The sequence below is a fragment of the Lepidochelys kempii genome, chromosome 12 (genome assembly GCF_965140285.1).
Source record: "Lepidochelys kempii isolate rLepKem1 chromosome 12, rLepKem1.hap1, whole genome shotgun sequence".
Classification (NCBI taxonomy): domain Eukaryota; kingdom Metazoa; phylum Chordata; order Testudines; family Cheloniidae; genus Lepidochelys; species Lepidochelys kempii.
This window is the reverse complement of record NC_136391.1, coordinates 25,237,637-25,251,745: the sequence shown is the minus strand read 5'-3', so window position 1 is coordinate 25,251,745 and position 14,109 is coordinate 25,237,637. Positions and strand designations below refer to the sequence as shown.

Here is a 14,109-nt window from a genome sequence, read left to right as displayed (position 1 = left end):
TTCCCCTATTTCAACCAGGTGACCATGAATGATATCACTCTCCTGAGAATAACACAGAGAGATAAAGAACGGATGTTGCTTGAATGCCAGCAAACACCGGGACCATACGTTGCCAGGCTTTGTCATGCAATGATTTCAGGTTACGTGCTGCTGGCCTGCCGTGGTAAAGTGTCCTACCATGGACGATGGAATTAGGCTGCCCTCCCCAGAAACCTTTTGCAAAGGCTTTGGAAGTACATCCAGGAGAGCTTCGCTGAGATGTCCCTGGAGGATTTCCGCTCCATTCCCATACATGTTAACAGATTTTTCCAGTAGCTGTATTGGCCTCAAATGCATCCCAAGTCTTCAGGGCAAATTAATCGTTAAACACTTGCTTTTAAACCGTGTATTATATTTACAAAGTTACACTCACCAGAGGTCCCTTCTCCGCCTTCTAGGTCCGGGAGCCCGTCTTCGGTTGGTTGGAAGGGTACTAGATCCAGGGTGAAAAACAGAGTTCTGATAGCACGGATTCGTCTCCCCATACAGCGATCAGATCCAGTACCTCCTGTTTGGTCCATGCTGGAGCTTTTTGGCGATTCTGGGACTGCATGGTCACCTGTGCTGATCAGCTTGTCACGCTGGCCAAACAGGAAATGAAATTCAAAAGTTCGCAGGGCTTTTCCTGTCTACCTGGCCAGTGTATCTGAGTTGAGAGTGCTGTCCAAAGCGGTCACAATGGAGCACTTTGGGATAGCTCCCGGAGGCTAATACCATCGAATTGCGTCCACACTACCCCAAATTGGACCCAGCAAGGTCAATTTCAGCACTAATCCACTTGTTGGCGAGGATTACAGAAACCGGTTTTAAGAGCCCTTAAAGTTGGAAAAAATGGCTTTGTAGCATGGACGGGTGCAGGGCTGAACTGATCTAACACTGCTAAATCCAACCTAAACTCATAGTGTAGACCAGGGCTAAGACAAATGACAAACAGTAACTATTCTTTACTTGTCCTTTTCCTGATCCCTTCCTCCCCATTTCTACCTCCAGTTAAAAAAAAGAAAAAAGAAGCAGCAGCAAATGTCTGCAATACATGTAACTAATAAACCTGGGACCAATTCTTCACCATATTAATTTGCTTGTGTATTATATCCCCATTCCCTACCCTTCAACTGTTTTGTATCTTTAGATTGTAAACCCTACAGGTCAGGAATTCTCTTTTCTGTGTTTGGAACCCATCCAGCACAATGGGGTTCCAAATTATAGTGAAGCCTTTGGGTGCTATCATAATATAAACCTTTACTATTACCGCTACTAGTAGCAGCTGTGTTAGTCTGTATTCGCAAAAAGAAAAGGAATACTTGTGGCACCTTAGAGACTAACAAATTTATTTGAGCATAAGCTTTCGTGAGCTGTCTTTTTGCTACTAGTAGGATTCAGCATTATGGAGTCTATCCCCGTCCTGGGTAGAGGTGGGGTTTGATGACAAGATAATACTATATTGGCAATCCTGATGGAGCTCTCTCTTGGGATCTACTTAGACCTCAGTGGCTAGAGTGTGGATGTGCCAAGACCAGGATATGGACCAGTGTATGAAAGAATATACCTATAATGACTGGGAATTTATAATAATCAGAACCAAATGAATGTGTATTCAGCCAAGCGTCTACATTTGTTATTAGATTGTTCTACCTATCAGTATGTATTGGTGCAGAAATACATAAGCACCATGTTCCAAAATATGAACTTTGCTCATGGAGCTTAGGTGCTAACTCAAAATAATAGCTGTATTTTTAAAGTTGCCTGTGATCTAGAATGTGTGTTCATTTAACTAAATGATACTGATTTTTAAGAGGAAATAATTGTGGGTGCCAGTCACTGCATGGAGGCATCTAGCTACCTGACTGCAGTGATTTGGGTGCATAAAATGTGAGATCAAGTGGGTAACCCCTGTAAAAACAATAATTGTGCATTTTTATTTTCAACAAATACTTCCAGTATTGGTTTGTTAATAAATGTACTGAATAAAAATAAAATTAACAGGTCCATCTTGTTATGTGTGTCATAAAATATTCTTGAGATATATTTAACTATAATATCTCAGGAATATTTTATGACACACATTAAAATGAGATACATTGAAATATAAATTTCTGGCTAATTTTGGTGGAAGCGTCTAACTCACATCTGTCTTTTAACAAGCTCTGAAATTCGGGAGGTGAAACTCACTAGTATGTTTGCATAGTTAACCTCAACAGATCCCAGAAGACCTGAAATCTGTTGGTTTCCACCTCCTGGGATATTTGCTTTCCCATTCTCTCAAGAGGAAAACCATCTGTCTGCAGTAGGAATTCTAGCAGCAGTCATGCTATTTCATTTTCAGAATTATAAAAAGTGTTTGGATTCATATCTGTAGTCTTCACTTGCAGAGGGTCAGACAATCATGTGAATGCCACATCAGGCCAAATTCATATCTAGTACAAATCAGTAGAGTTACACTGGAGAGTAATCTTAGGCCATTGTATTTTCTCAGTATGTAATATACAATTTCATATATGGATGTAGTAACATTAGTTTTTGGTTCTAGGAAAAAAAGTCTTGCAAACAAACCCATTCTCATCTCACTCATCTCATCTTCTTACTGGTTATGTGACGTGCCAGTAGAAGAAATAGCAAAATATAAGAAGAAATAAAAATGTAAGGCATCCGTTTACATTTAAAATTGAATTATTTATTGGTATTTCTAGAACTATCACCACCATATTATCTGTTGTTGCACAGAAGAGAATTAAAATTCTTGTTCTAAAATTATTTCCAAAACACAACATGAATAACCATGACATATATTCCTGTGTTGTGAAAATAATTAGTAAGCAGTGGTAACACTGACATCTCAAGTAGACGCGCTATCAGCTTGTTTATGCCATGTGCCAAAATTACAGCCTTTCTCACAATTATAATAATGTGATGGGCGGAGTTGTGATTGATATTAAATATGGTGTATTTGTAATCTGCCACTTCTTTGTTGAGAAACTAAAAATAATATAATGAACAGTTGTGTGAGGAAAACAAAACGATGTTTTGTGCTCTCCCTGCTGGCTTTGCAGTAGTTAAGTAATGAGAAATGTCCTCAGTGCTGTTTTCATCCAGCAACTCTAGAAAGATGCTTTTATGTAAAAAAGGACTTCTGTACGTTAAAGTTGTTATTAAATAACAACAACAACAAAGCCAAGTAAATTTCAGCTGCATTCAAAGCACACTAAAAATTAGTCTTGGCCAGACAGAAAAGGGTAAAAGGCTCATGAAAAGATGTTTTATTTTTAAACTTTTAAGGCGCAATTAGTGATTAATACTTCTAAAATGCTGTAAAATGAACTGGATTTATGAATTTATAAATGTTGAAGGACAGCTGTATCGAAACAAGCTTTTTTTCTCGTATAGTATAGATTGGCATGTTTGTTTATGTCCTAAATATAGGGCTGAAAGAATGGAAAGGGGAGGGGTGGGGTAATGAGATGGAGGGGGAGGGATTGATGGAATGGGGGAAGAAATAATGGCAGCATTCACATTCCAAAGGGAATAATCTAGCTTGGGTTTCTAATATAAATTTAGATGTAAAAGTTGGTGAAAACGAAGCTCTGGTCTTTAATATTAAATATCCATATAATGTGGAAAAGTGTAAAAATATATATGATGAGCTGGTTTACTGCTATAAAGTATTTCCTGAAATTTCACAAAGATGGCACCAAAGGCCCTGATCCTGAAGAGACCTCTGTGCTTAACTTTATGCATTGTAAAAAGTTCTGTTGACGTCAATGGGAGGACTTGTTTGTAAAGTTAATGCCATTTGCACGATCAAGGCCTATTCTGGTAATCATAATGTAATGATAGTGACTTTGTAGATACTGTTGAGAATGTAATTTCATTGAGCCGCTATTTTCAGAAAATGCAAACTTTTAAATGATCTCCTTTGCCTTTTACTTTCTCATATTACATCTCAAAGATGACTTTTTAAAGATTTTTGAGAGTTCTGAGTTATACAGGACCAGTTTCACATGTCACCACTTTTTAAACTAAGCAGCTTATTTTTAAAATTTTAACTTGTGCATCTCACTGATGGCAAATGTCTTGAACATATTTGAAGTGGATGCATACAAAAGGAATAGTTACATGTGGGATGAAGTATTCTCCTACAGGATACTAAGGTGTGAACTGATGAGTCAGATGGTCACGAACTGTATTGTGTATGTATCTGGAGTTTCACAACTGGAAATGTACTAACTGTTTGTTTGTTTATATTGTAGTAATGTCTAGAGATCTCAAATGAGATCAGGGCCCCATTATAGTAGGTAGTATAAATAAGGCACATAGTAAGAGACAATCCCTGGCTGCAAAGTTTATAGTCTACACAACATAGACAAAGGATGGGAGGGAAAACAGGCACAGAGAGGTGAAGTAACTTGCTCATGATCACAGAACAGGTCCGTGTAATAGAACCAATGTCCTTTGACTCTCAGTCTGGTATCATATCCACTGGACCACACTTTGTCTTTATTATAGTCAATTGCACATACTCTGTGTGTTTATTTGAACAGTCAAAATTGTGGTAATTAAAATAAACACACTAGGCACATTGCTCTATGATATCAAGCAGTCAGCTATAGTTCTTTTCATTTTCAAAAATACATAAGAACGGCCATACTGGGTCAGACCAAAGGTCCATCTATCCCAGTATCCTGTCTTCCGACAGTGGCCAATGCCGGATGCCCCAGAGGGAATGAACAGAACCGGTAATCCGCAAGTAATCCATTCCCTGTCTCTCATTCCCAGCTTCTGGCAAACAGAGGCAAGGGCAGTGGTTCTCAAACTTTTGTATTGGTGACCCCTTTCACACAGCAAGCCTCTGAGTGTGAACCCCCTTATAAATTAAAAACACTGTTCTTATATTTAGCACTATTATAAATGCTGGTGGTGAACTAGGGTTTGGGGTGGAAGCTGACAGCTTGCGACCCCCTGAGGGGGTCCCAACCTCCAGTTTGAGAACCACTGGGCTAGGGACACAATACAATACAAATGAAAGGACAAAGAAACTAAGGAATAAATGGATGCTGATCCACTTTGCAGGCTCCCAGGTTTGCTCTATAAAACAGCTCAGGGCACTTGGCAGACTTAGAGGTAAGGAAGGATTTTCCCCACTATGCAAAATCTACAGCAGTGCCATGTTTAGAATGATTCAGAATGTGCTTGTACAAAAGACAAGGAATTTTGAATTATGATTCCGAGAACACCTGTTCAGTCATATTATGTGCATATATTAAACATTCACGCTAACACTGTATACAGTAATACAAAATAGTACATTTGCCTAAGAAAGGACTTAGGTCCAGTTGGTCTAGGAATTCCAACTTTGAATGATGTATTTGAATAATATCTTTTGTATTATGTCAGTTGCCTTTCATACGGCATTCCTTACTGTAACCTCCCATAAAATTAAAACTCTTCTCCAGTTCAAAATTTCACATTCTGGGTTAGCCCTCTGCTTTACACTTTTGTCTGAGATCATGCTAAGCCAGCTGGCCCTAACTTTAATATTCAGCAGACTTCTGATAATTGTGATAACCCTTATAGGCTGGTGAGCATGGCAAATTAGCAAAAAGATGATTGATCTTTTTTATATGCAGTTTTATCTTCAACCTTTCCTGGCTATGTGTTCTACTACAGTAATAATTTCTTCTCTGAGGTATTTGCCAGTATCTAGATTTGCACATCTATTTACAGTTGCCTTGAAGCCTCATAATTACAATACAGCTGAAATGTCCATTTTCTTTCCCTGACTACAAATAGGGATCAATCGAATTTTAAATGACTGCTTACGGGCTAGCTTCCAATCATGACCTTTGTAAATGATTAGAGCTCACCACTGTTCCTATCTACCTTGAAAGGGTAAGCGGGCAGGTCTGTCTAACTGGCATTTAATCTGGAAGACAGCCAAAGATATTTGAGCTAAAAACTTAATATGAGTTGGCAAAGGGAAGTACATATAGACCTTTGCACTACCATATAGACATTATGCTCATGTTTCACTTTGGCATTTAATTAATTCCTTTATCCTATAGATGATTGAGTTGTATGGATGTGTATAATTTTTGTGTTGAAATTATCATGCAAACTTTAAGTTGCAAAATAGACAATAGAACTTAAATTCACAGTAGGAGAAGGTGTCAAAGAATAACCAGATTTAAAACATTAAGTATACTACATTTTAAGCATTCTTTTTCTTTGCCAAAGAAATATTTTTTCCTATTTTCTGTTCTTCCCCTTTTTGCAACAAATAGTATCTGACTTGTAGATCAAGTATGTTGTTTTCCTTCCTCCAGCCTGTGACTAAATCTGATGTTAACTAAACCCTAATCCCTTATAGTAATTGGAAATTTAACTTTTCATTACCATGTTGCCAGAAAAATCTTTTCCTAATGTTCAGATATAGGAATTTTTGAGTACTTTCTTAAAATGAATATTAAATGTAGGTGAAATGGTCAAAATAAACTTCAGATTTTGAAATGAAAGGAAGTGTTTGAATTACTGTACTATTTTGGCTTTTTATTTCTACTTAGGCTTCATAGAAGTCATGGTCTGAAGGTGTATAGTGTTTGCCATAGTACATAGTACATATGTACATAGTACATAGTACATAGTACTTGCCAATGAAATAAATGGCAGTGTTTAAGGGTGGGATTTTCAAAGGAAGCTCAGTGATTTGGAGAAGAAATCCCATGGAAACCAATGGGATTTGTGCACCTAAGCCACTGTGATTCTTTTGAAAATCTCACCCTGACATTGCATGTTTGAGTTGTTAAGATCTGGCATAGCCATATACAGCATGATCGCGCAAGACATTTGGGCACTCTCAGCTTTCACCACTTTGCATGTTCAGGCCTGAGAGTAACATTTGCTATGTGAATGAAATTTAAAATTATATATTTTTTCCCTATAATAGATGCAGCAACAAGAACTAGCACAGATGAGGCAGAGGGATGCCAACCTAACTGCATTGGCAGCTATTGGTCCACGGAAGAAACGGAAGCTTGATTCACCTGGCTTACTTACCATTGGAGGAGAGGTAAAAAAAAAAGCAACAAAAACTATTAATTTTTTTGTGAAAATCAGTGATTTTGGAAACAAACTAGTAATTACTGTGGAATACTCCTGAGTACAAATAATAACTACAGATTCTGTGAGTTGGTTTTCTTAGTGGATTATGTAATGTGGAAAAGATGATACAAAATATTGAATTAGAAAAAAATAGAGTCCAGATTCCTTGATTTTTCCATGTGTTTCACCACCCAAAATCCAGAGACGACAATGTGGAATACATTTAGTCTAAAATGAGATCTCCATTATCTTTAACTTTCAAGAATCATCTTTCAATATGTAATTTTTCTTTGAAAATAATTAAGAATTAAACCAGAAGGACTTAAGCCTCTATATAAAAATGTTTTTAGAATGCTTTTAAAATTGAAAATGGTTCAGGCTGGCCAACAAGTGACCTACACAGGAAAGGTGAAAAGAAAGAGCAAGTCAGGGAGAAATATCATTAGCAAGTAGTTGTGGAGTTGCTTGAGGTGTGGGTTGAGAGCTTGTATGTCATGTTGGTAACAGTCAGTCTGTGTTACGACTGTGTTAAAAATGGCTGCCCCCTCACACTGTGAAAGCACAGTTCCATTTTTATAATGTAGGCAGGACTGTATACTATACAGAATAGCTGTCTCACTGATCCAGGCTAAATCATTGAACGTTCCAGAGTATGCATTTTTACATGCTTCAAACCACTGGTGAAGCACTACAGACAGAATATCTGAACAGAAGTGCATGAAAGAACAGTTCTTCTTTGTGCTAAACAGTATACATCCATTACAACGGGTACTTCAGCCTGGATGCAGGACCAGATTTGTTGGTAGGCATTCCCTTGTTGCCAATGATTTCCCTAAAGTTCTGGCTGCCAATTCCACCTGCACAGCAGCAGGCAGGTTTAATTCCTGCCACAGAGCTCTTCTGAGGAAAATTCCAGGAAATTAATTCCTGCCACAAAGCTCTTCTGAGGAAAATTTTCTTTCAAATTTTGAACTAATAATTTTGGCTTTCTTCATTCTAGCTGCATCCCATAGACAGGTTTCCCTTTTGGGGAACTTTCTCCTCTCAGCTCTTCTTCCTTGTGTGAATGTGCTACATTTGCTGGTGCCAAAGTATTTGCTCAGTTTTGATGATCGTTAAGTTTCCATCTATAGCGGGGGTGGCCAACCTGAGCTTGAGAAGGAGCCAGAATTTATCAATATATGTTGCCAGGGAGCCACAGTAGTACGTCAGCAGCCCCCCTATCAACTCCCCCCACTCCGAGCGGCTCCCTCCCACCGGCAGCCCCCCCGCTCAGCACCTCCCAATCAGCTGTTTTATGGCATGCAGGAGGCTCTGTGTGGGGGAGGGAGGAGCAAGGGCACTGCAGGTTCAGGGGAAGGGATGGGGGAGGGAAGGGGTGGAGTGGGGGCAGGGCCTGTGGCAGAGCCGTGGTTGAGTGGTGTACACCCCCCGGCATATTGGAAAGTTGGCACCTGTCGCTCCAGCCCCAGAGTCGGTGCCTATCCAAGGAGCCGCATATTAACTTCTGAAGAGCCGCACGTGGCTCTGGAGCCACAGGTTGGCCACCCCTGATCTATACTATACTACACAATGGACTCAGATTTCAGCTGCAATAGAGAACAGCCATGTCCCCTGACATGCAAGTATTTTTAGTGTAAACCCACCCTAAACAATCTATCTGGGTTTTGTGCACAACTGTTTCTCCTCTTCTTGTCTCTCCAATTCAATGGATTTAATACACTTTGTGACTAACCACAACAATACAGGTGGAGAACATCCATAAGACCATATCTAGATGAAGGATGGGATTAGCCATCAGTACCAGGTCTGTTTAAAAATCAAGCCTTTAGTTAGAGGATGGGTCTTTTATACCCTTGAGCCATGGAGAAGGGCAGTCAGGGAGGCCCCAGCTATCACTGATATTGAAAAATCATATGGTGGGGGGGAGGCTACTGTTTCCTCTTCACTTGATTGTTTGGAGCTGAAATAAGGGGAATTTTTCAGCCTGAATAATTACTGCACAACCTTCTTTGTCCTTGACTGGCCTGCTTCTGAGTGGTCAGCAAAGGAGCTTTTAGCTTCTAATCTTCTGTCGACTGATGAAGAACCTATGGGTTGTGTTGATTGGCACATGTGCTAGACGGAATCTGAATTCACCACTGGAAAGGGTCAGTATTGGGCAGTTGCTTAATGGATACTGCCGAGAGTGTAGAAATCCACTGAAATAGGGAGCAGCCTTTGTGACCACATAACCACAAACTGTGGGCCTGCAGTCACACAAGGTGTTAAATCCTGTACATAGTCCTTAATGAGTAATATTAAAGAGTAGAACAGGGAAAGTGTTGAAGGAGATCTTTTCAAAGTATCATGTGACGTTTTAGCCACAGGAATCCCATTGACTGTAATGAGTTGTTTGGCTGTTACCTCATTCAGTACTTGAAAATTTTACTTTCTAAAAGTTCAAAACAATGAGAAGATGGAATCTACTATTGAAGCTAAGTATCATATTTAGAAAGGATCTGAATGTTCATTTACATACATAATTCTTACTGATTGCAAAGTTAGCTATTTCTCCCTCTACACAATGCAATTGTCAGTTATTGTTTCAGTTTTGTCACTCTTTCCAGTATTTGTGTACATGGTATTTTAAGGTACTTACATTGGAAACATTTTTTGTGGATGTTGCATAACAGCAGGATTTATTTAGGACTCTTCAGTGCAAAGATCTGATGCTTCTGGTGATGCAGAAAGGGCTCTTCATTTTACAGTATGTTATGTTAATTGAACTAACTACACACAAATAGTATTGCTTGGATTCATCTCTCTGCTTGGGCCAGAAAATATATTAGTAATTAATACTGGTTAAAATGATTATTCATATTTAGAATATGTATAATTGTGAAAAAGCAATTTCAGATACTGGGACAATTTCACCTTTGCTGAGGTGAAAGAATTTTGATTACACAAACTGTGTAAAGAAATATTGTTACCTATTAGAACTATTGAAACATATTTTCCAATATACTAAGCAAATTCACTGTGATGTAATTTTAAAGTAAGTTAAACTTATGATTTCTTGAAATATTAGTTGTGTTTGTGAGAGAGAATTGGTAATAATGTAAGTTTTCTTTTTTCTTAAGCAATTGATTAAATACTCCGCTACACACTTCAGTTGTTGTCAGTGGTGTAATTTTAAATAAGGCTAAGAAATAGGAACCAAGTTGTTGAACTGACCTGCTATCAAAAGGTGTGTTTGATAATAAAACCAAGAGTTGGGGGGTAATTTTTGTTATATTTATAAGGAAAATATATTCCCTTTTAGTTTCTGTCTGGACTAACTCACTGTAATTCTCTGGTGCTTTATCTTCTTATTCTCTATATGCTTCACTCACTCTGTGTTTAGTACTTTCCTTGTCTTCCTTCCTTTATGTGATCCTGTAGAAATGCAACTTCCTCTGTAGCAGCCCATAGCCCAAACGAACATTCAGGCTGTGTATTACTATATTAATGTAGTTTAATTCAAGAGGAGAGGGAAGGGGAAAAGGGAATGTATGATGCCTTTCAGAGAATTTAATTTGGGCATTTCAGTATGTTCTTTTTATTTGTTCATCTGATGATTTCTGAAGATGTTTTGAGAAATTAGATCAAAGTATTAACAACATTATTTTGATTAAAGGACTTCAATTTTTGTGGCAGGGTTTTGAATTTTGGACCCTTCTATTATTTTGTGAACCTCAAATGTTTAAAAATCATGAGTCAGTTTTCCCAAAATCATAAGATTTTAATAATAATAATAATAATAATAGACTTTGGGTCGTTTTGCCTTTTTTCATTTTGAACCTGTATGGTTCGGTTTCAAGCTTTTCTCTAGAACCATGAAGGTTAGAAACGTGATTTTCTTTATAAAGCAGAGATTCTAATGTAATTGCAGGAACTGACTTGACAAAAAATACTAAATATCATAAAATTCCTGATGAATTTGCAAGAGTTGCTTCTAATAATTCAAAATCTGTCTGAGCATCCTTGTACAGGTAGCTACACTAGGATTAAATTTGTATATTCCATGGAGTGAAAGTGCACAAGTCAAGTGCAAATATTTGTCTAGATTAAGCAGTAATATTAATTAACACATTTTGGCTCTTCATCAAAAGAGACCGCTAGTATGAAGTATATGTTGGAAATATCTGAGATTATAGTTAGTTTAAATATCAAGTGAAAGCAGCGTGTGAAGGCCCCTCTCCTGGTACTTGCTGGCACAGATGTTTTTTGAATAGTGATCTTTCAACAGCAGCTTCAGGGCTAGTTCAGTGAATCACCACTTATTGAAGAAAATCATTTCAGAGATAAAGAAAAAGAACCTCTAACATAGTGGAAGAGCCACCATCTTAAAACTCCATAGCAAGCTAACCCCAGACCTCCAACCTCTACCAGAAAAAAAAAATTACTGAACTGAATTGCAGAGTGTTCAGTATCAAGTCATAGAATCATAGAATATCAGGGTTGGAAGGGACCTCAGGAGGTCATCTAGTCCAACCCCCTGCACAAAGCAGGACCAATCCCCAAATAATTAATCACAGCCAGGGCTTTGTTAAGCTTGACCTTAAAAACCTCAAAGGAAGGAGTTTCCACCACCTCCCTAGGTAACGCATTCCAGTGCTTCACCACCCACCTAGTGAAAAAGTTTTTCCTAATATCCAACCTAAACCTCCCCCACTGCAACTTGAGACCATTACTCCCTGTTCTGTCATCTGCTGCCACTGAGAAGAGTCTAGATCCATCCTCTTTGGAACCCCCTTTCAGCTAGTTGAAAGCAGCTATCAAATCCCCCCTCATTCTTCTCTTCCGCAGACTAAACAATCCCAGTTTCCTCAGCCTCTCCTCATAAGTCATGTGTTCCAGTCCCCTAATCATTTTTATTGCCCTCCGCTGGACGCTTTCCAATTTTTCCACATCCTTATAGATATTATAAATATTTAGGTCAGAAGGGACCATTACGATCATCTAGTCTGACCTCCTTCACAACGCAGGCCACAGAATCCTTCTTGTAGTGTGGGGTCCAAAACTGGATACAGTACTCCAGATGAGTCCTCACCAATGTTGAATAGAGGGGAATGATCACGTCCCTCGATCTGCTGGCAATGCCCCTACTTATACAGCCTTCTTAGCAACAAGGGCCCACTGTTGACTCAGATCCAGCTTCTCATCCACTGTAACCCCTAGGTCCTTTTCTGCAGAAATGCTCCCTAGCTATTCAGTCCCTAGTCTGTAGCGGTGCATGGGATTCTTCCGTCCTAAGTGCAGGACTCTGCACTTGTCCTAGTTGAACCTCATCAGATTTCTTTTGGCCCAATCCTCTAATTTGTCTAGGTCCTTCTGTAGCCTAATCCTCCCCTCCAGCGTATCTACCACTCCTCCCAGGTTAGTGTCATCTGCAAACTTGCTGAGGGTGCAGTCCATGCCATCCTCCAGATCATTAATGAAGATATTGAACAAAACCGGCCCCAGGACCTGTGGGGCACTCCGCTTGATACCATCTGCCAATTGGACATGGAGCCATTGATCACAACCCGCTGAGCCCGACGATCTAGCCAGCTTTCTATCCACCTTATAGTCCATTCATCCAGCCCATACTTCTTTAACTTGCTGGCAAGAATACTGTGGGAGACAGTATCAAAAGCTTTGCTAAAGTCAAGGAATAACACTTCCACTGCTTTCCTCTCATCCACAGAGCCAGTTATCTCGTCATAAGTCCTGGATTAGTAACAAGATTGAGGTCCAATACCTTGTTTCCCTTCAAGACTAGAAAGCATATCTTTGTGTCATCCAGGGATAGAGATTAAGGTTGCAAAATGACTGCACTATAAAAATGATGACATTTGAGGTATAGAAAAGCTGATTTAAGTCAGTTTAAGAAGTATTCTAAATGCATATAAAAGACTCCTTATACTCCTTCCAGACTTCTGCCCAGATGGTGACAATAGATGGGTAGTTACAGCTTGCCTTGAAGGTCAACAGACTTAGGCTATGGCAGATTGGTTGAAGAGATCAAGGACCCCTCCCAGAGAATGCCTTACCAGCATCTCTCTCATTGTTATAGAGACTCCAGCTGAAGTGCCTCTATTGATCTCAGCTGCAGCAGTATGGCATGGGGAATGCAGTGATCTTTCCAGGGAACCAGATCCTAAACTAGTTAGACCTTTACAGGATTAAAACCAACACATTGAGTTCCACTTGGAAGCCAGGGTGTGTTCCAGAGCACTTGGGGTAATGTGCTCTTGGCATGGAACCCTACGTAATAAGCCAGGCACCACATTCTGCACCACCTTCAGCTTCTAAATGGTACCGAAGTGTAGCTCCATGTAGAGTGCTCGACAGCACTCTAAAGTTAAGGTGATAAATGTGCTGCAGGATGGGCTTGTAGTTAAGGCATTGGTCTGGGGCTCAGGAGATCCCTGTTCATTTATAAATTCTGTCACAGACTCCTGTGTGGCCATAGGTAAATTTCTTGATCCTCCCTATGCCTCAGTTCTCTATATCTAGGGCTAATAATACTTTCTTACCTAGCAGAGGTAATGTGAGATTAAATTCAGCCCAGGATCTAACCCACCCAAATTATGCACCCATGTTATAAATGGAACACTCGATCCTTGTACTAGGGATGCCAACATAAGTACCATCATCTCTTCTGGATGCCTCCCACCTTCCACCTGCTTTCACTGTCTTGTCCAGATTAAGTCATATCCAAGCGCCAGTTTTATTTAGATACTGGGTAATTTGTTCTGCTCTGACTGGGTCAGACATAATTAAGAAGTAAAGCTGTGTTTCATCAGCATACTGAATGCATTGCAGAACATGTCTCCTAACAGACTCCCCCGAACACTTTTCTACACTCTTTGAATAGGAAGAGTGACAATATAGCCCCCTGTGGTATCGGGAGGGACAAACCTTGTCACAGAGGAGCAATTGTCCACAACTACCCTTTGGATTTTCTCCAAA

The 14,109-nt window shown here is 39.4% G+C and overlaps 1 protein-coding gene across 6 annotated transcripts in view; it reads left to right on the top strand.

Moving 5' to 3' along the window:
• Window positions 1-14,109, top strand: part of LOC140896301 (transcription initiation factor TFIID subunit 4) — a 200,672-nt gene that overhangs the window by 130,391 nt on the left and 56,172 nt on the right. For all 6 annotated transcript variants that reach the window (XM_073307901.2, XM_073307900.2, XM_073307898.2 and 3 more), the window contains one exon: window positions 6,977-7,099. In XM_073307901.2, the coding sequence (XP_073164002.2) occupies window positions 6,977-7,099 (123 nt within the window). The remainder of the gene's footprint in view (window positions 1-6,976; window positions 7,100-14,109) is intronic.